At 40.2% G+C, this 21,363-nt stretch overlaps 2 protein-coding genes across 7 annotated transcripts; one reads left to right on the top strand and one right to left on the bottom strand.

The window, feature by feature from the left end:
* Positions 1–273: 273 nt before the first annotated feature.
* On the bottom strand, positions 274–10,386 carry LOC127001749 (copine-8-like). Of its 5 annotated transcripts, XM_050866895.1 has the most exons (8): positions 10,245–10,386; positions 8,666–8,761; positions 8,073–8,227; positions 5,559–6,276; positions 5,234–5,369; positions 4,805–5,038; positions 3,204–3,382; positions 274–983 (listed from the first exon to the last, which is right to left on the bottom strand). In XM_050866895.1, the coding sequence occupies exons 3-8, from the start codon at positions 8,126–8,128 to the stop codon at positions 966–968; spliced, it is 1,341 nt and encodes a 446-aa protein (XP_050722852.1). In that variant the 5' UTR covers positions 8,129–8,227; positions 8,666–8,761; positions 10,245–10,386; the 3' UTR covers positions 274–965. The 5 variants fall into 5 exon arrangements, with proteins under 5 accessions (XP_050722852.1, XP_050722848.1, XP_050722851.1 ...); XM_050866891.1 differs by lacking the exon at positions 274–983 and having other exon boundaries at positions 3,107–3,382; XM_050866894.1 differs by lacking the exon at positions 274–983 and having other exon boundaries at positions 3,107–3,382; positions 10,270–10,325.
* A 944-nt stretch (positions 10,387–11,330) lies between these two features.
* On the top strand, positions 11,331–20,362 carry LOC127001752 (leptin receptor gene-related protein-like). 2 transcript variants are annotated; one of them, XM_050866897.1, is made up of 4 exons: positions 11,331–11,411; positions 14,188–14,263; positions 14,892–15,087; positions 16,261–20,362. In XM_050866897.1, exons 1-4 carry the CDS (start codon positions 11,396–11,398, stop codon positions 16,372–16,374), a joined length of 402 nt encoding a protein of 133 aa, XP_050722854.1. In that variant the 5' UTR covers positions 11,331–11,395; the 3' UTR covers positions 16,375–20,362. The 2 variants fall into 2 exon arrangements, with proteins under 2 accessions (XP_050722854.1, XP_050722855.1); XM_050866898.1 differs by having other exon boundaries at positions 11,375–11,681.
* Positions 20,363–21,363: the final 1,001 nt, after the last annotated feature.

The following is a 21,363-nucleotide window of genomic DNA, read 5'->3' as shown; positions in this document are numbered from 1 at the left end:
GTATGAGATAACCTGATCGGGTATTTCTGCTAGAACTTCTCGAGCCAGTCTGAGCCCTAGCCGTGCGAGGATCCCCATTCCCTTTCAAAAAATCCCTAAATGGAACAAACTGCACTATATCTCTGGAAGCATACCGACCATTGCTGGACAAGCGCACCACATCACCGTCCAACTCCTCCATGTTGTCAAACTCTGCGTTCCCAACCCCGACAATGATGATTGACAGGGGCAAGGAGGAGGCATTGACAATGCCTGAAACAGAAACCAAGTGAATGACAACCTGAAAAGATGACCAAGCAAACACTCAAATATAAAGAGGAGGTACAGGCACAGGTATTGGCTTGAGATGAGATTTAAAGAACATCCTCACATAATAAGCAAGTGATAAGCAGTCTGAAAATAAAGGCAGGTGAGAGCAAGAAAAAACACAGCTGACAAAGCTTAAAACTAGATGACTGACACCCTGGAATGTATACAGGGAATCGATATACGTACTGGGAGAAAAAGCAATTATGGCATAAACTCCCTGTGATGGATTTATTTATAGCGAGAAAGTAGATTTTAGCTTCAAATACAATGCAGATGATGACTAAATAAAAGGCAGTGGACTGAAAGCATGAACAACAGGTAACTGACAACCCAAAATAATAGGCAGGTGAAAGGCAGGTATACACTAAGGCATGAAGGAGTCACCACAAGGGTTGGGATGCCCTCTACAAAGTACCCATAAAATGCACAACCTCAGACACTGAGTAAACATTAAGGATGGCACTCGGCTAAAAGCATCAAATTTCATGATATTTGGGCTATTTTTGTTTTTAATAGATCCTTGTGGCTAAATCACAGACTTACATACTAGACTGTGCGTTCCCCATCTCCCTACATTGCACTGAGTGATGCCTCTGGACCAGGGCCGGCGGCCGTGGGAGTGCCCAGTTCATCCAAAACCGACGACTTCACACACCTCACTCCCACCCAGTTTCCTGACCCCAACATTCATTATTAAGAAAAACTGAGACCACCATCATCTTCCTGAGAAAATTCTGCATCACACCAGCATAAATTTGTAACAATAATGTAAAAACAAATATATGAAAATCAGAGCTAAATTAAGTAGCTTATAAACATTTTCTTGCACTTATTTCACTGTAACTCCTAAGTACTCAATTATTTTTCATTGGATCACTTTTTAAGTACAGATCCTAAATCTGCATGCTGTTCTGCTTCTGATAATGTAGGGTATGTCCCGCGGTAAAAATATACAGAGGGTCAAAATCGCCTCCTAACATAAGCTGTGCTGAGATGGCGTTCATTTGCCTCGGCATTTGTCTACTCAGGCTCTCCGCTTTTGCACAAAGACAGCTGTCAAGACACACAGCATTACTGAAAGGACACACGGATCGACACTCTGCCGTCCAGGCACAGCTTATATTCGGAGGTGATTTGGACCCTCTGTATATTTCTACTTGTAAAGGTTGATGCAAAGTCCTTCTGTGAATATTGTGTAAATTTATCCCAAAATTGTAGTAATTTAATATGCAATATGTGTTAATCATCTTAATATCTTCAGAATCCATCAAATTATATCATTAAGACATACCATACCTAGAAAAAATACACTTAAGTACTTCAGTTTTGATTTGAAGCAAGTTGCCGAGTGCCCTTCTTAAGGGGGGCGACTAAGGGTATTTTTTTACGAATATATTTAAATTCGGACAAATACGTTTCCAAAATTGCCATGTGGTGAGGTTTGTTTTCGTAAAATTAAAGCCCTTCACCCCTGGAAGCCATATTTAAATGGCCCGTGCAATTGCGTCATAGCCTGACTCGCACGCCAACACATGCTGTATCATTCAGTGCGATGCGTCACGTACGTACATAAAATTTGCATTAGAATTTTTTTTTCTCCGTAAATTTTGTCATCTGTCATGCCTCGTGCCGGATCGCAGGGAGGGTGTGAGTTGAGGAGAAGAGTGTGGTGGAGCCAGTCCCTACCCAGACAACAACGGGGAAGGGCATGCAACCTGTTCGTTTGTACTCCAGCCAAATAAAGGTCTTTAGAAATGATGTACAAGCATAAGTTGAGTAGTAAGAGAGCCATAAACATGAAGAAGGCTTATTGAACAAGATGGAGCGGCCAAGACCAGGAAGGGAGCAGTTTCGGAGCTTATGAAGCGAGTCGTGATACTGCCACGCTCACCCGCCGCTCATCACCACCACCACCTGCTTCATCACCACCTACTCCACCACCACCTACATCACCACCAGCTGCAGAATCATTGCCACATGAAACATCACTGCAGCTCCAACAACAAACTCTGCACAGAGGTGTTCAATTGAACCCTCCTCCTTCTGATACAAGCAAAACTTTCATCACCGTGTCGCTTTCCCAGCTACAGACACTCATCGCTAGACAGAAGTGCCCAGTACGGTCGTGCAGGAATACCTTGACCGTAACCTCTTCTACAATGAGGACAGTGGCACCTTCTGACACCTTCACCTGCGAGTGAGTAATACTTTTTTTTATAAAGGGGGACCAGATGCCTTAGCATTCTCCAGTAAGTCAACAAGGTATACACAATCATATGTGAAAATTTCATGCCAATCAGATAAATACAAATGGCAAGACATGGATAGAATGGAAAAAAATCTTTAGGAGCCAATATCTCCGAAAGTAGTTTTTTACACTTCAAAAATTTCACAAAATCAGGAATAAGTCTGTCCGACTTTTGTTTGGTACCAACTAAAACTACAACTAAAGGGCAATTTTTTGTATTTATGAAATTTCAAAAATGTAAAAAAGAAAACAGGACACAGAGTAGAGAAAATTGTAAGTGAAAAAAAATTGCAAATTTTTTTGCTCGAAGACAAAACAACATATCACAATTTTATAAATACAAAATGTAGATATGTAAACAATTTTTTTTTTTCCACAGCGATTAACTGAAAGATAAAGTCTGAAACAAAAAAAAAAGAAAATTACACTTTATATGAGTCTCCCCTATACTTCACCCGAATTTCATGAAATTCACAGAATGTCATAGATTTACAGAAACAAATAACATACTAAGATTTTAAAGCTATTGGATGTACCATATGGGCAGGAGGACCCCCCTTAGTCGCCCCCCTTAAGTAAAAGCCATTTCCTTAGTGAAAATAGCATTATTAATAAAAGTTTGAATGCCATTACAGCCACAACTCACCTCCTTTGTCTGGGGCATGTCGGTGATGATGCCATCTGTCAGAATGAGAAGGATGAAGTACTTATCCCCCGCTGTGTTGGAGGCGGCAAAGCGAGCCACGTGGTTGATAATGGGAGCAAAGTTGGTTGGCCCATAGAGCTGCACACGGTTCAGGCAACTGTAGTATGCCTCGAGGACTCCTGGAAGAGGTAGTAATGTATGAAGTTCTTTGGTATTTCATAAACTCAAAAAAATTAATAGATAAACAAATCCTGCAGGAATAAAGCTTGACCAACACTTCCTTCAACTTAATATTTAAAAATAGTAAAGTAGAAATGCAGTCTTGGCGGTATCTGATTTAATATAATTTCACTTACATTTAAGGGGGGCGACTACGGGGTATTTTTTGACGAATATATTTAAAATCGGACGAGTACATGTTTTTCGCTCAGCGTGGCCGGGAAACCCTAAATTACCATGTAGTGAGGTTTGTTTTCGTAAAATTAAAACCCCTCCCCCCTGGGGGGGCTTTTGCGTCATAGTTGGACATGCGCGTCATAAGACGCTCATGTCAACATATCTTGATATCATTAAATATATCGTAAAAATTGCATTAGAATATTTTATTTCTTCGTAAATTTTGTCATGTCATCCTCTCTTCTTCGCGCGGAGAGGCAGGGGAGGAAGAGAGGTGCCATGGCGCCAGTGCCAAGCGAGACACAGACGGGAAGAGTATGTCGTACTTTTCTCTCCTCTCCAGCCAAAAAAAACGTCCTTACAAATGAAGTACAAGCGCAAGGCAACCAGAAAAAGTCACCAACATCAAGAGGGCTTATGGAGCGGCCAAACCTCAGAAAACAAGCAAGAGAGTAGCGTAGAAGCAAGGCACTCCCGCGAGGCACTCCCTCTCACTGTCTGCCAATAACACTGTCATCAACAAGTATACCTCCAACCAAAGGCTGCTGTGTCCCTCTCAGTTTTAGCCTTTAGTCTAATTCCTCTACTCTGGTTTTTATTTCCCTCATATAACCATCCATATTTTTTGTGAGTCCTTTTGTTTCCTTTGTTGGTTTAGTACTGCTGATTACTGGTACCTGTCCTCCTGCTCCTAGTGCTGTTTCCATTGGAGTCTTAGTCAACTCGTCATTTACCTCCTTTATCTCTCCTGCAACCTCAAGTAGATTTGAAAATTTGTTCTTAAATCTTCTCCCTGACTGCAAGATTATTTGGGTGCTTCTTCTTCAAAAACTTTTCCCTCTCTCTTTTTAGGTTGAAGATAAAAGCATCAATATGAAAATAGCATTCACTGAAAATGCAATTTTAGAGTAAATTTTCATCAACAATCATGCCCACACATAATAAGTGAAACCTTCCTCCCCTTACTACTAAAAACAATCTTACAAGATTATTGAGAAACAATCATTGCACAAACAAAGTACTGTCACACAGACCTGCCAACACTTTATGTAGGGCAGAGTAAATGAACTTTGGGTCCAGTTTACTTTCTATTTACTTTTACTCTTTTATTAATAAAACTACAATTAATCATAGGAAAAGAAATTTCAGAGTGTGAATGAGCTCATAAAATGACAGACTATAAAATCTCAATCAGCATAACTCACCCTGGACTCTGTGACAGAAGGGGTTGGTGGGGTCTCCATTGACAAAGAACTCATGTGACACTGATGTGAAGGCTGGTGGCATCCTCGCCCCAAAGCCAAGGACAGGGAAAAACTTGTCTGTGTCATAGTCCTCGATGATCTCCCCCACAGAGGTGATGGCACGGACGTACTGGTTTGGAAGCGCTGGATTCAGGAAGTGTAGTGACTGGGGTGATTTAGGATCACCATTTGATGCTGAAAAATAAATTTATACGACAATTAGTTTCTGAAAACACAAACAAAACACCAGTAATTTTCATCAAAGTAGATCACACACTGACTTCTAGTTCACATCCTTCCTCACTCTAAACCTGCATATCATACAAATACAAACAATCCCCTAAAATTTATGGCTCTGTTCTTTTAGTGATGATAAAAAAAAACCCATACCTGTGAAGTCAATGGCGATGAAGGCATTGATCTCCATGCCCCCCTTGAGGTAATCAATGAAGGAGAAGACTTGTCGGGTGTGAGCTTTGTTCACCAACACTTCCCCAGAGTTTTTGTAGCTGCTTCCCTTCTGCCGCTACTCATGGCGGGGAGGAAACACGTTACATAAAACGTAAGATGTTAGGCTCCTTGCAAAGTTTTTATCAGCAAAACTAACTTACACAAAAGATGTTAAATTGAAAAGACAGAAAAATGTGAGCAGTGACATACCTAAAAATGAGGGTCTACTTTACATAAAAACATAAACATTCATCAACACACATACCTTTCTTTCTTCATTAATCAGCCAGCATGTATTTGATGCACCTGGCCCTTCAGTTAATTTCCTCACTGTTGTGTGAAAGGTACCAATGTGTTTATGATTTCCATTTGACTTAAAGTTGTTGCAAATCACTTTAACATTGCGATCGTAGTCACCACTGCAGAACGTACGCAGCGGTATTGAAAACTCCTTCCACACTGGGTCGTTGGTGCTTCGTGCTGGCTCAGTGCGATGCACCAGGGTAAACGTTCCATCCTCGTTGGCTTTGTAAAACTCAAGAAACGGGCTGATAGAACAAAACCAGCTTCTGTTTTCCAGCTTCTTACCTACAAACTGAACAACAAGCTCTTCCTTACATGAACTAAGCTCCTCTGTTGTGATGATGATGTACCCATTATCACCAGAATGGCTGGGGTCTTGCAAAGGCTTCTGAACTGTCCGGGAGCTGACTAGCTGGGCCAAGGTGCACTCAAACTCCCCCAGGTAATCATGGTAGTCAAGTGATGGGGAATTAGAGTCAACATCAAACACCTTGAACTTTAAATGCTGTTGTTCCTCAAAGTGATAAGTCATTGAGATCTTCGTAGCAAAGTCTGGGTTGAGGGTATTATCTATACATTCAGTTCTCTTGTACTCAGTCCACTCTCTGGATCCAAAAGGTTGATAAAATACTACACACAACGGATCTGATTTTGAGAATACATCTGTGTCACGCAGATTCCTGCAAACAAAAGAAAATCAAATAATATCAATCTTGGTCAAAACAAATCTCATTTAAGCCTATGCATGAGGTCTTTTACAAATGATTAAATAGTGCAAAAAACACCAAAGTACCAACAAGCTGATACTATGTACCTATTGCTTCTACTCTTCTTTCATACTAGGTACCTACATGTCACTGTGCACAGATAGAGTGGAGCTAAGGGCAGTGTATTTACATAGATTTACATAGAAAATCAGACCACACAGACCCCATGGTCCAGACTTGGTGGTCTGTCCTTAAACCTAAGTGATTTTACATTAATCAGAAGACTCCAAAACGTTGCATTTCTACTCTAGTTGATATTAAGTTGAAGGAAGTGGCGGTCGAGCTTATTTTTTAAGGAGTCAATCGTGTTACACTGGACCACTGATGATGGGAGCTTATTCCATTCTCGCTTTTCTAGCGTTGGTGAAGAAAAATTTGGTGCAGTCTGAATTTACTTGTCTACATCTGAGTTTCGCCATTGTTCCTCGCAAAGTGTCATCGATACTCAACAATGTTGATCTGTCTACATTCGTGAAACCATTAAGTATTTTAAAACATTCGATCAGTTTTCCTCGGAGGCAACGTTTCTCAAGAGAGAACATGTGAAGGGTAGAAAGCCTTTCTTCGTAGGATTTGTTGCGCAAGGAAGGGATAATTTTCATTGCCCGACGCTGAACACCTTCTAATTTAGCAATATCCTTTGCATGGTGGGGAGAGCAAAACTTTACCTCATATTCCAAGTAGCGTCTGACTAAACTTTTGTAGAGCGTGAGAAATACATATTTATTCTTAAATAAAAAGTTTCTTTTAATGAAGCCACACATACTGTTATCTTTATTTGCTGCATTGATGCATTGCTGTGAGAATTTGAAGTTTGTGATTTCTGGTATGTCAGCTAGTGTTGGCTATGTGTGTGGGCGTGGGTGGGGGGGAGGTAGCATTGGTCCTGGTCCATGTTCCTCTGGTGTGGATGAGCCCTGAGACATGGGATGGCAGGTCTGCCAGTGCTAGCCAAATGTGTGTCTGCAGCATCCTGGGATAATTAGTTTTCAGTCATCAGTGTCCTGGTGTCTGTGGCAAGGCTGAAGGAGGTGTGCTCAACCTGGTGAGTCTTCCCCCGCCTACTCAATTAAGGTTCACAATACAAATACAAGAATGTCTAATGAATTAATGCACTAGTGTGGGTCAGACATCACTGAAAGCCTGATCTCACTCACTTTTGTATTATCTTTATAAAAAGACAATGAGAAGAAATTAGGGCTGCTGGTCTCCAGCAAAATGGTTTTCTTTTGCAGGAAATAAAGCAAGGTGAGTAATGCTTTCTTCTTTGTCATGTTTTCATATAAAAAAAGTTTAATGGAATATTATAGTACTCTGCCTCACAGCCCTTTTAGAGAGGCAAATATGAGGTATTGCTTTCCATCTGTCCCACACTGAGGGACCGAACGAAGTGCCGCCCATCACTTACAGGGAGTTAGGAAAGTTGGACAGCCCAGACCATACTGCTGTCATTCTCCTGCCACAGGATCTTGTAGTATCCATTAGTGGCACCACAAAGGGTCTTACTACACCCACCACCAATCTTCTGCCCCTGTCACATGCCTCAAATTTTCAATATGACTTTCTATGGCACCATGACATTCATCATTTTTGAGTAATGTTCATATGTAGGTTTTCTGTAACACAACCCTCTGCCCCTGTTTATTTAGATCAGTTCATTTAACCACATGAAAACGATCAATAAAAATATATTATACAACAAAGCTCACCTGCATGATATGGTAATTTCAACTAAGGACGTTGGAGAAGCAGCTGTGCCAGCCATGTCCAGTGATCAGGTGCTACGCTACTACTCTCTACCTGGTTTGCTGACTGCCTACCTCTTTCTTGTATGAAGAACTCAACTCAGCTAGTATCACATGGTCTGAAATTAAGAAAATGGAATAATATAACTAATGGCACAATTAACATTTCAGTTGTGAGCCACATGTAATATAATGACATTGCAAGATAATTATTTGTAACACTTTGTATAAAATTTCTCTATGGGAACATTTTTGGGTTACATGCTGGTTCCCACAACACTCATGCCATTCCCTCACCAATATACCCTCATGACAACCCCCACAAAATGTTCCCCGATTAGACACTATTGATGCAGGCTTGAGTAACTGACTAACTGTACCATAAAATAAACATCTACTTGTTTGTAAGATTGATTACTGGCACATGGGCTGTGTGGCAGCTTTTCTCATTCATGACACCAGACAGATAATAGTCCTTCAAAGGTATGTGGCAGCCAGGGTCTTTACTGACTTCAGACAAGATGTGGGCAAGCAACATTAGGATGTCCAATACTTACATGACCCGCCTTGCTTTTTGTCTGGGGTTAGGAGGTGGTGACTCCTTTGGATTGGAACTGCAGCATTTAAACAACTTGCTCCTTCAGGTCACAGGCCTGGAAGAAAGAAAAAGCTGCTAGTACTGAGGAGAGAAAACATTTGCAGGAGTCCACCCTACACAGAACACACTGCCCAGCCATATACACATTGATTAATTGATTGCAAATTAAAATCAACTGGGAAAAAATAGTACCAAACATCAGAGTTGTGTAATTCTGGACTTATGTTGGAGTAAAAAGACATTTAGCATACATTAGGGCAACAGTGGGGTTCATTGGAGTAAAATGACAGTTCACACTCATTGGGGTAAAAAGACAGTTAGCATTGGGATAACACTGGGGTAAAAAGACCTCCTGGTTATTGGGAAAAAAAGACATTTGACATATATTGGGGTAACAATTGGGTATCATTGAGTAACAATGGGGTAAAAAGACACCTTATGCTCTAACAATAGGGTATCACTGGAGTATCACTGGGGTGCATTAGGGTAACACTGGTTTATAATTAGTGCAACACTGTGGTATCATTGGGGTAACATTGGGGCAACACTGGGGTATCACTGGTGTTACACTGTAGTATCATTGTGGTATTACTGGTGTAACATTGGGCTTTCATTAGGATATCACTAGGGTATCATTGGGGTACATTGGGGTATTACTGGTGTAACACTGGGGTTTCATTAGGATACCAATGGGGTAATATTGGGGTACAAAGAGGTAAAAAGATGTGCCCCTTGTCCTGGGTTACACTACTTCATTACATTACTACTACGACACTAACAATAATGTACTACTGACCACACAAAACGCCCAACACTACTCACACACAACCGCCCTTCTTCCAAATCTTATCTACAGCGGTACGTGTGAGCTGCTCTTGAGGTATCACTTACTTGCTAACTTAATTATTTGATGTTAAGAGGTCGTTTCTGGAATGACAAGTGACGTATCTTCCTATCTCATTCAAGGCACAGTGATCTTTTCCGTTTGTGCGCTACTAGGAAATAGCCACACACCTGATTTCGAAAGGTAATTATGAGTCACAAGTCACGTTTAGGGGAAAAGCCCACCACAAGCGATGTTGACATATCTTTAACAACCCTGTGGCGTTCCTACAAGCTCTAGTTATTGATATAAACCCCCAAAACACTCTTACGTAAGCTCTGGGATGGTTAGTTTACTGTATATTATCCATTTTCATCTATACTCAAAGTTGGAAAGGTATTTATGAGTCCCCCAATGAGGAAAAGCAAGCACGAGAGATGTTGAAGTACCCTTAACAACCCTTAAAAAAAAACCTTAATAACTCTAATAAGTGAGATAAACCCAAAAAACACTCTCACGTAAGCTCTGGGATGGTTAGGTGACTGAATATCATCCAATTTAATCCACAATCAGCCCTTACATAAACACAAGTGGACGCAGGGCTTGTTTACCCAGAGTGACGTGTATTTGAAGGGCTTATTTAAGGGCTTTGGCGTTTTCGAGTGCAGGCTTTGGGTATGTAAAAGGGAGTAATAAGGCACGAGAAGTCAATTACCACAGCAGTCTTCAGTATTATTCACTCCCAAGGGCAAGGAGTCTATAGTTGGGTACTCGGCCAGCCTGTGACCTCCTCCACTACAACTACTACACAGCCAGAGCCACACACGCGCACTGAGCCACGCCTCCATTCTTATTTTTAGCTTATTTAACATCAAGGATATATGTAAGGTGCCATCTATGCGTTGCAATTCGTTTATAAGTTAACGTAGCATGCAAAGGAAAGCTCTGTGGGCCACGCCTCCAGGGTTTATTATCTTTGTATCAGGTTTTTTATTAGCTTTTTATCAGTAGGAAAAAAATATGTCGATCATGCACAAGTTGCAAAGGTTCACGTCGTATCCTCGAGCCACCCCTCCAAGGCTTTTTAATTATTGTTTATGTTTTTTTTATCAGCAAGAAAAGAATATTATGTAGCCTATAAGTATGTCAGTCACATATGTTGCAATTTGTTTATATGTGTGAGCTTCATAGTTATGTAACCATGATAGTAAAAATCTCTCCTGTCATAACCAGCAGGGACCAGCAAGAATTCTTGATTGATAGTTTATTGTTGCTTAATTTTTTCCTTCTTTTCTCTTCCCTTCTCCCGCTGGGTATCTGCAGGGGTTACTGAGTACGTTGAATAATATATGACATCCCCCGGCCTTCTTCACAAAATATAGGCTATATTACGAGAAAGATTTATCTGTCATTCATCTATACCAATACTAACACACTAAACAAGACAGAGCTACTCAGGAAAACATGTAGAATATCTGCAGCAACCATGAGAGACGAAATAAGGGGTAGGATCGAGGATATATAGGTATAGAGATCTGAGGCAAAAGGGTTGTTATAGGGCCTATAACACAGTGCTGGGAAAGAAGAACACAAAGTCCTGAATTAATACAAAGAAAAGAGTAGAAAATGAGTAATTCAAGCAAGAAAATACATAAATAAATTATAAAAATGATAGAGCCATAGTGTGAAGGAAGACATTGTGCGGTAACGCCAATGAAAAGAAAAGTGTGTGAATAAGCAGAGGAGAGGGTCTAAGGGTTAAAAGATGATGATGAAAAGGATGGTGCCACAAAAGACTGGTTCTGGGTCTCGAGGTGCCACAAAAGTCTGGGTCTGGGTCTCGACGTCAGGCAAACCATAACAAACATGGCGGGTCTGAAAGGTCAGTCTCGTGATTGCTGAGCCTCTTTTCCACAAATGATCGGTCTCCTTTGCCCTGAAGTGCCTGTACTCGCGGCTCTCAGCACGGCAGGCCTCTCTTAATCTAATATTCCCCCCCAGTTCTTCCCGGAGACTCGCGCCAGCAGGAAATATTTAGTTACGCAGCAGTGAGTCATTCCTTTCTCGTCACTTTTTTTTTCCCTCCTCCACTCGTTGGGTCTCGCTGGTCCTCCCGCCGCGGAAGGCTGCACCTCCGCCATGCAGATGCGAGGTATGGGTCCCCGGGTGGCGTGGGGCTAGGAGCAGGGCAGAAGAGTGCCTCTGTAGGGGGTAGTTTCCCTGCTGCCGACCTGGCCTGACCTTCACCCCCCAAAAGCCACGTCCTCGCCGCAGCCCGGCACCCCTGACCCTGACCCTCCTCCCTGCAATGCCCTGCCAGCTGTGTTCTGTAGAGTAGAGGCTGACACCCACACAGGAGGGGCAGGATACCAATTGGCTTCCCAGTGGCTGCTGATCTTGGCGTCTTTGTGGCTTGTCTGTGTACTATACTAGTTGTGACAAATCCTTCTCCTAGATCTTGATCATTAAGGGCACCTGTACAGGTGCTTAACATGCATATTTGGGTTGGCTGTGTGGGGGACAGGGGAGCAGAGTGTGCAGGGGAGGGAAGTGAATCAAGTGTAATTGTTAGTGTTGGTGTGTTGTGGTGACAAGTGAGTGTGCAGTTGTTTCTGAATGAGTCTAATGCACCGCAATCTAAAATCTGTTGAGGGAGGTTGTTCCAGTAACGTATGGTGCTTGGAAAGTATGAGTGCTTGTATGCGACAGTGTTTGTGGGATATCTTTGGTATTTTTGGTTGTGTTTGTCATGAGTACGTTGACTGTTTGCGTTGTGTAAGTACATTTGTGGATCAATGTCACTGTGACTGTAATCTTGTACATAAGTGGAAAGCAAAACCAAATTTGTTGGGATTTTGGACACTATCTTTTTTTTAAATGTTTGATATTTGCAGACCATTTTAAGATCAATAATAAGGCAAGGGGATTATTTAGCACATTTAAGCAGCCTACTCCAGATAATTAGGCAATTCATTTCTGGCTAAACCATTATTCTTATTCGATTGGAAATAATTTATCATTAGCAAAATGGTATGGAAACTCTAGGGCAAATTTACGATAATAATTGTTCTGGATACCTGCTGAGTGCTGATAGAAAAATAACAAACATTGTGGTGTTGCTTCTCAAGCACCATTTTGGTCATTTTGACCTTGATATCTGTTTATAAATTTACAAAATCCCACCTTAACCTAACAGGTAGTAACCTATCACTGCTAAAAAGTTGAGTGACAGTTTTTTATTATTTCCATAGAGATTACAAATATATATCCACCTGTCCTTTATGCAGCCTAGCTATGAATTCACAGACCTGGGCTTGATACCCAGCCCAGACAATCTGTTGTAGAAGCCATATACAAACAATGATTATTGAACTTAATAAAGATATTGGAAAAGTCCCAACATAAAAGGAATTATACAGGCTAATTTTATGGTGTGCTTTTAATTTTCTTAATGCTTCACTGGTGTTTTTTTTAAGCCTATGACTCTGGTAGGCTTTCTTGGTGGGGCCAGATGGTTGGCCCCAGCCTGTTATGGTGCAGGCAAGTGTTATATAGTGGCGCCATAGAGGAATTACAATAGGAAACAAGTGATTGTAACCTTCAGTTTGTAGATTATATTGTTCTTTTTAGCAGTACTAGTGGTGGACTGCAACATATGATAGAAGAACTAAACAGAAAAAGTCTACAAGTAATGGTTAAGAGGAATAAAAATATTAAAGTTAAATATACATCATGCTGAAACCAAACAAATTCATTCAAGAGGGGGCTCTATAAACAGTAAATGAATATGTAGCTATGCTTTGGAGAATTGATACATAAATTGAAGGGACAAGAAGTGATGCTGTTCTATCTATTGTGAATCTGAGACTATGCAAACAGTGCTAATGTAGCTTTGGCATTTACACCACTAATGAATTATGAGTGCTATCAGTTTTCCTTTATTTTACTTGTATTCCAGGCAGCAGTCATCAATCCCTCACTTATGCTTCTGAGTGTAACGTTTGGATGAATTTGTAGCAATAGTGGACACTTTGGGGCTTGGTATGTCGTGTTTGTTACATCACACTCTCTTGAGTTTGTGCCTATGAGTGTAACAGGATTTTATTAGTATTGTTTTTAACATTGCTATTATTGTTCATTAGTTTTTTTTTTTTTTTTTTATTGATTACTTTTTCTTATTATTTTGCCTTCTGGAGCTTCTCATGGCTAATTTTGTTGTAGAGAATCACAAAAAAATAATAATTACTTCAATGTCATATTACTGGATGGTATGAAATTCATAGGAATTGACATTATGAAACAACAGCAAGAATATATTCATGACTAGATCACAAAACTAAGAGTTCAAGAGCTTGCACATGATGATAAGAAATTATAGAGTGATTTTCAGTCTCGGGTTCATGTAAATAAATCATGATTTATTGCTTATTCCCATTTCCATGGAAATACAAGGTATTCAGTCATTTCTTACCATTATGTAAGAGTACTTGAACACTGTATCTTTTGTGATTGGGATGAAATTTCATCAAACCTTGATTTTTCTAGAAACTATGAAGCTTAAGACAACTTGGAAAACATCTTGTGGAGCCTTTGTGTATTATTCTCGGTGACTTTCTGAGGTCGTGGTGGTCATTATGTTCCTTCTGTTCCCTCCTCAGCACTGGTGACCCTTGCCTTCGCCACCACCATAGGCCTCACCTTCCTCTTTTTGGCCTGTGCCTTGCCGCAGTACAAGTGAGTAACATACACTGTTAGTCAAGGCCTCCGATATCAAATAAGAATTACATCGGGACAGACCCACTCTTTTACTTTTGATCCTGATTCGCCAAAGTGTCAGCCAGTCATGGTACAGGGATCCTTCATTCTACTCAGGATGTCACATGGGAAACAACTCTGTTGGGTGGGCATGTCCTCCTGAGGTTTTGATTTGGAATGAACTATAACAACACTATGAATGATGCTATATGGAAATCAAGGCTAGAGGACCTTATTCTTCATGACTTTTTACTCTTGCAGCCCTGGGGGCATTCAGTTTTTGGACTCTTTTATGTGAAAATTTGATGTGATAAAATACTGTTGAATGTGTGCATAACATATTGTGCTGCTTCCATTGACTCTCAGCTACTATTTTTTTTTACTCAGTAGAGTGCAGTGCTAATGATTCTCTATTATTATCCATAAATGACTGATGTTGAGCAAACTGTGCCCTAAATGCTAAAGCAAGCTTTGCATCCTGATTTTTTGAGTTGAATTTTTTGATAATACTGTAAACTTCATCTTGAACTATATATTACTTACAGGTTTACTAAATCTTGTGTTTTTTAGAGCATTGATAAATAGTGTTCTCTGTACCCTTTTCCAGTAACTGGTGGCCATTCTTTGTTGTGGTGTTCTATGTGTTGGCGCCAATACCAAGCATAATAGCGCGCAGGGTGTCAGAGGACACAGGCGGCAGCAACCCATGCAAGGAGTTGGCATACTTCGTGACTGCCGCCATCGTTGTCTCTGCTTTTGGCCTGCCTATCATCCTTGCCCGCTCCCCCTCCACGGCCCCAGTGGTGAGTGTCAGACCGCCACCGCACAGCCATCTAGAGTGTGGGAGGCTTACAGGAATATGGTTTAGCCATAACACATACAATAAAAATGGGGTGGCATAGAGAATTCTCTTATTTCTTGTAGTAACATGTGGTGTCTTGATTTTGAGAAAGGTAGATCTTGGCCACATGTACTATAAAAAATGCATAGTAAGTCTTGAGAATAGTTTCATCTTGTTCAGAAAGCAGATTTAAATGGGTTGTTGAGGAATATTAGGAGTAATAGACGTCGTCGTCATTGTAGTAGTAGGAGTACGTAGTAGTATAATCTGTTTCATTTCATCTGTCCACCAACAAAGCGGGAATTTTCATAGATGTAACACCTGCGCATATCTAGTTCATGAATGTGAAAATCAACTTGTGATATGCATTCAAGCTTATTTTTCAATAATATATTTGAATGTTATGTATACAAAAAACAACTCAGTCATTTGCATCGATAATCTAACATACAAGCACACAAAAAGACAAGCTTGTATCAAATAAAATAGTCACATGCTCAAACAATCTATGTTTTTTTCAAATTCATTGATTGATAGCTCACTTCTGGTATATTAAAAGACATCTGACTCTGCAAGTGTAAAGGAAAGGTATCTTAATAATTTACTGCATGTAAATAACGATTAATAATCAAAATAACATGAAATGGTAAATAATAACTTTAATGTAATGCTAGGCTATTTCGAATATTAGGCTACCCATGTTATTTACATGCAACACTTCAAAATTCCTTATGTATAGACACTTGCAGAGTCAGATGTCAGTTTTTTTTATGTACCTGAATGAGGTGAAATATGGGTATCTGAAAGGCTTTGAATCGTTCGAGTATGATCAGACTACACTGTTTAATATACAAGTTGTACTTTTGTGTGCTTGTATGGTAGATTATATTTTTATCAATGCAAATTGGCATGTTTGCAGTTCATATAAGAGGGTTTGAGGATTTTTTGTATACACAAATGTTCAAATATATCACTGAAAATGTAAAGTTGATCTTCATGCAATCACGAACTAACAATGCGCAGTTGCCACATCTACGTTTGCGAGTGGACAGACAGAATGAAACGGACTATAGTAGTAGTAGTACCAGCAGTGAGAGCAACAGTAAAATGAGATCGATTCTCCCGTTCCTGACAGATTGACTGGGGTGCGTGCGGCCTAGTTCTGGCGGGCAACGTGGTCACCTTCTTCACCATATGGGGCTTCTTCATGATAGCCGACAGTGACGACGTGGAGTACAGCATGTGGTAGAGGGTGGCGCTTGGGACAGGGTGAGATGATGGGGGGAGGAGGGGCACCACCATTACCTCCTACCCACTTCATCACCAACATAGACTACTCATTACTCTACCCCACCCATCCTGACACACACACACACACACACACACACTTACCAGGGAATATGCTGTGTGATAAAGGGCACTGCTGAGGGTGTTATAAGAATGGAAATTTATATGAACTCCTACATCAACTACCTACCCACCCATCACTCCTCACCTTTCCACACACAAACTCCCAAACCCTAATCTTTTATACCAAGGAGTAGTGTGTAACAGAGGGCATGGCTTGGGGTGCTTTAAGGATGGGAAGATATGTATACATAACTCCCTTCCGGCTCCTCTCCACTGTTCTCTCATACAATCTTCCCCACCTCCTCCTCTCTCTCTCTCTCACCCTCACCACAAGATGCCTGCTTACCCCTATACTTTCATCTCCTCTCCTGCAATATTGGGTGTTCCTGTGTGGCCCTATAAGAAAGTACTGTGTGTATTTGTATGTTTAGTGGGCACAGAGTCATGACAACATCAACAGGTATTTGGTAGAGTGTAATTCCCTTTTCTTTTACTCTTGGAACTTATTATTATTGTTATTTTATTTATTTATCTTTTTTTAAGTTTTGTTGCCCACTAAGTCATTGTCTCATTCATATGGCTTCAGTTTGTAGAGTGACTGGATGTCTTCTTTGGTTGAGGAATTAACAAAAGAAGGCTGCCACCACTCAGGTTGTCTTTGGTCACTTTTGCTAACCAGGTCACCACTAGGTCAGAACAGGGCAGGAGCTAAGGCTGTGTTTACCAGTCTGTACACAGCCCTACACTCTAAGTACTATCCATACCAGGAAAAGATTCACCCTGGAAAATTGAACCTAAGAACAAAATACTGTCAAAAAAGTTTAATATTTTGACCCTTAGACCTTTACCTGTGATTGGCAAGTTTATGATCTGGTGTATACGCGTGGAAATTCTTACACAAGACTTGATGATGGCAAGATAAGCTCTGGTACATGCTCTTTGGTTGGTAAATTTAACCTTCCATAAGAGTATTGTTCCTCTTTGCAGGCAAGGTGTTTTCTGCTATTTTAAAATAAAGCAAAGCGTAAGAGAAATTGTATTAGGGTGTAAACTGTTATGTAATATTTAAAGAGTGGCAGAAGTCTTCTTTCTTGTGATACTTCAGTTAGCCAACATTGTTTCCAAATAATATCCAGATTTTTCCAATATTGACATCGTCCTTTAGTTTTCCCTTTGGCATCAGATCTACGCGATTACAGGGTTATATAGCCCAGGGGTCAAGGGTCTTATTATTAGTTCTGATTTATTCAATATAGGGAAGGGATTTACCATGATGGTTGTGCTGAAGGTAAATAGAAATGCATATTCTTAAGATTGGGGGAAATTCTAGTTTGTAGACATGCAAAAGGTAGCAACTGCACCAGGCCTGCCACATGTCTGAGTGTTTACATTGAGGCCAGCAATGTTGAAGGGCTGAGTGATTGGAGAAGGGAACAAAGTGCTTAAGAAATGTCCCTTTATTCACTCACAACTGCAATGGTTGGTGTAACTCTTTTGTACTACAACTGATAGTGGCAGAAGTTTGTGGCATGTGACAGGTAGATAGAAGTCTAGCATTTGGCGAGTGGTGAACTGGGGTAGTTAGTTTGCTTTGTCACATTATTCACCTCTCCTTTTTCAGCCTAATTTTGTGTTAAGTTTCTTGATCTCTGTAGTGAAGAAATGGATGAATGAAGGTCAACAATTTTCTGCATGACATATCCCTGGCAATAACATTCTTTACTTTGTTCCTGCGTTGTGTATTCTTAATGGGTGTCCACATGTCAGGCTCCTGACCATCTTCAAGGTGTTTGGGCCCCTTTAGCAGCTCACTGGCTGAGGAAGAGCTATCCTGCTGGCATCTGTTATGGTGAGGTCTTTTGTATTTGAACAGAGGAAAATCCGAGAAATGTTATTCCTGCAGCCAGGAGGCCAAAAATGGACACATTTTCATATCAGAAGAGCATTAAAAATGGGAAAATTAAACTGGTACATAATATGAAATATCATTCTCATTTAGACAGACATGATTAAATGCAACTCCTAGTTCAGAATTGTTTAACATGTTTGTTTGTCAATTATCTTTTTGCAGTGTCCAGTCCAGAGCAGCTGTCCAGAATTTAAGTTGTTTCTTACAACATTTCATTCCAGCCTTGGGAACATCTTGAGGTGGGTTGTGTATGCACCTACTTATTTACATATGAGGTTGCTTGTGATCGATCTGTTGTGGTGCATCACTTGCTGGCTTCTCCTAGAGCTTGGTTGTAGTTGGTGCATAGCAGTGAGAGCCACTTGTTGGTTTCTTATTGGTTGGTAGGCAGTGTTGTGTTTCTCCAGGGTCTACGTTTCACATAACATACTGCCTACCAACCAATAAGAAACTGTATCGCACCAACCACAACTGAGCTTCAGTAGAAGTCAGCAAGTAACTCTCACCACAGCTGACCAATCACAAGTGAGCTCCCATGTATGTAAGCAGGTGCACACACAACCTACCTCACTCTGTCTGAAGATCATTCCTCAGGCTGAAACAAATCATCATCAGAAACAATTTAAATTTTGGACAGCTCCTCAGGCCTTTAGACACTGTAAAATGATAATTTATCAAACAAGGAGAAGGAAAACAGCAGAAGCTGAGTAATGTTAAAATAACTGTTGCATTTAACCTTGTCTGTCTAGATGATATGAAATCATGCAAACAGACCAACAATTAGAGCGTTCAGCAACTCTCCATAACAGTAATTTGCTGCTTGGCGAGATGTGTTTTGAATTTGTTAATTCTTCATTCCTTATTGATTTATGTCAAAATAACAAGATCTCCTACAGTTCCTGCTAAGTACTTAATATATACCTATACATGAAAAATGTTAAGTAAGGGTTGCATTTTAATCAACATAAGAATTACTTATGTGATTCACAGACTCACAGTGCATATCATGTTAAGAATTACTGATGTGATTCACAGGCACACAGTGCATATCATGTTAAGAATTACTTATGTGATTCACAGGCTCACAATGCATATCATGTTGTTTGAAAAATTGTCAATCATATCTCACTACATGACTCAAAAATAATATTCTTATCTTTTTTACATGCATGTGTGTTAACAAATATGATTATTGATATATACCTTACTGATAATTTCTCTGGTCTCCACCAGTACTGAATTAAACATGAAATGTTGAGTTGCTGAACACACTAGTTGCTTGGTATATATACTGATATATACAGATTTTATAAGTATCATGTATATCAAAATAAAATCCCAGGCAAGTGTTGGCATGTTTGCTTAATTCTGTATGGCTGGGGATTTTTCCATTAGTCACAGTGGATGGTTCTTTCTCTTGATTAACTGTTGTACCCTTCATGTATTGTTATGCCAATTGTATATTACATTGTCATCATGCTATTATTGTTGTGATCAGTGACTTACAAATACAAAGGAGTTTTTTACTTAAAGGTCATCCTCAGTGTTACACATTTAATGTATTGACAAAGAATTAGTGTTGTCAACACTTTTGTAGTTGTAATCGGTGTCATCGACAGCCACCAGATCAGCGTGTGTGTATGACGTAACAAGTGGTCGTGCTTCCTGAGCTGGATGGCAGTAGCAACCTAGAGATGTATCCCCTTCTGGACTAACCCACAGTTGTTCTATCTGTTAGTGCTCACATAGGGGCCTCGGGGTTAGCTAGCAGGTGTGTGGCCAGCCGATGGTGGTCACCCTTCCCAGTAGGTTTTGTATGGTAGCGTCACATCTTCCATACTACTCTGTATATACGCTTGCCATTCCAAGATAATAATGAGTTTTTCACTAGAATTAATTATATTAGTGTAGTGTATTTGGCTTTAATATTTTAATAAATATATTCATCTCTTTTTATAGTAAACCTTTGTATGGAAGACCTCTCAGAAATTTAATTAACCTGTGATTCTACACACACACACACACACACAAAAAAAAAAAAAAAAAAATTTAATGGTTATCAAGGACGTGTATGGTCTTCATAGCTGGGGCTCACCACTAAGAGAAGTCGTCTTGCAGGTGCAGCCTAGCACTTCCTAATCCTTACATTGCATCACTCTCTCTGGGGGCTCCTGAAACACTAAACTAGGGGTTTCCACACTGATGGCATTTTTCTACTTAATTAACAGCCTTTCTGCCTGTCTTACATTTTATAAAATCAGTTTCATATATAAATTTCTTCAATGATGAATGCAGGAGCAGCAACATTCACACCTTATAGAAAGAGAAAGTAATATTGGAGATAACAGGACTGGAGTGTGGGAGAATGAACTATAGAGAAAGATTGCAAGTGTAGGATTTAGCAGAGACCAACCAACAAGGGAGGAGATAAGGATACAGGTTACCTACTCACTCATTCTCTGCAGTGTGGTATATGCAGTACACCTTGGTGGGTTAATTATAAGAGAAGTGTCAGTACCAGAGTGTAATATTTGATACATAATGAATGATATGGATGAAGCCCACCGGCACTCTCAGGCCTTGGCGATGATGATGGAGGTCGTGTTTGATCCGTAATATAAAACTTGTCACTAAAAAATGGTTATGACACTGACAACTGTACAGCCACCCACTGACTTGCACAACATGGAGCCACACTTTTCCCACGTTAATCCCCCAAAATACATATATATAGCATAGGAAGTAATAGGCTGGCAGCTAGGATAGCCCCCCATGCACCCCCCCCCACCCCATAATAAAAAAAAATGCCAATGGTATTTTCCGATGTCCTCAAACTGGGATTTGAACCCAGGCCAGCAGAATAGTAGCCAGGCACGCTGACCACTAGACCAATGTCAAATTATCCCAGCCATATTATTTTGATCTACCTGAAATTCTCTTTACAAGATGGAACAAAAATGAATTTCTAAGCAGGAAAAG

This window comes from Eriocheir sinensis, chromosome 21 (genome assembly GCF_024679095.1).
Source record: "Eriocheir sinensis breed Jianghai 21 chromosome 21, ASM2467909v1, whole genome shotgun sequence".
Classification (NCBI taxonomy): Eukaryota; Metazoa; Arthropoda; class Malacostraca; order Decapoda; family Varunidae; genus Eriocheir; species Eriocheir sinensis.
Note: the sequence above shows the minus strand (reverse complement) of the source record. Positions and strands in the feature narration are given on the sequence as shown.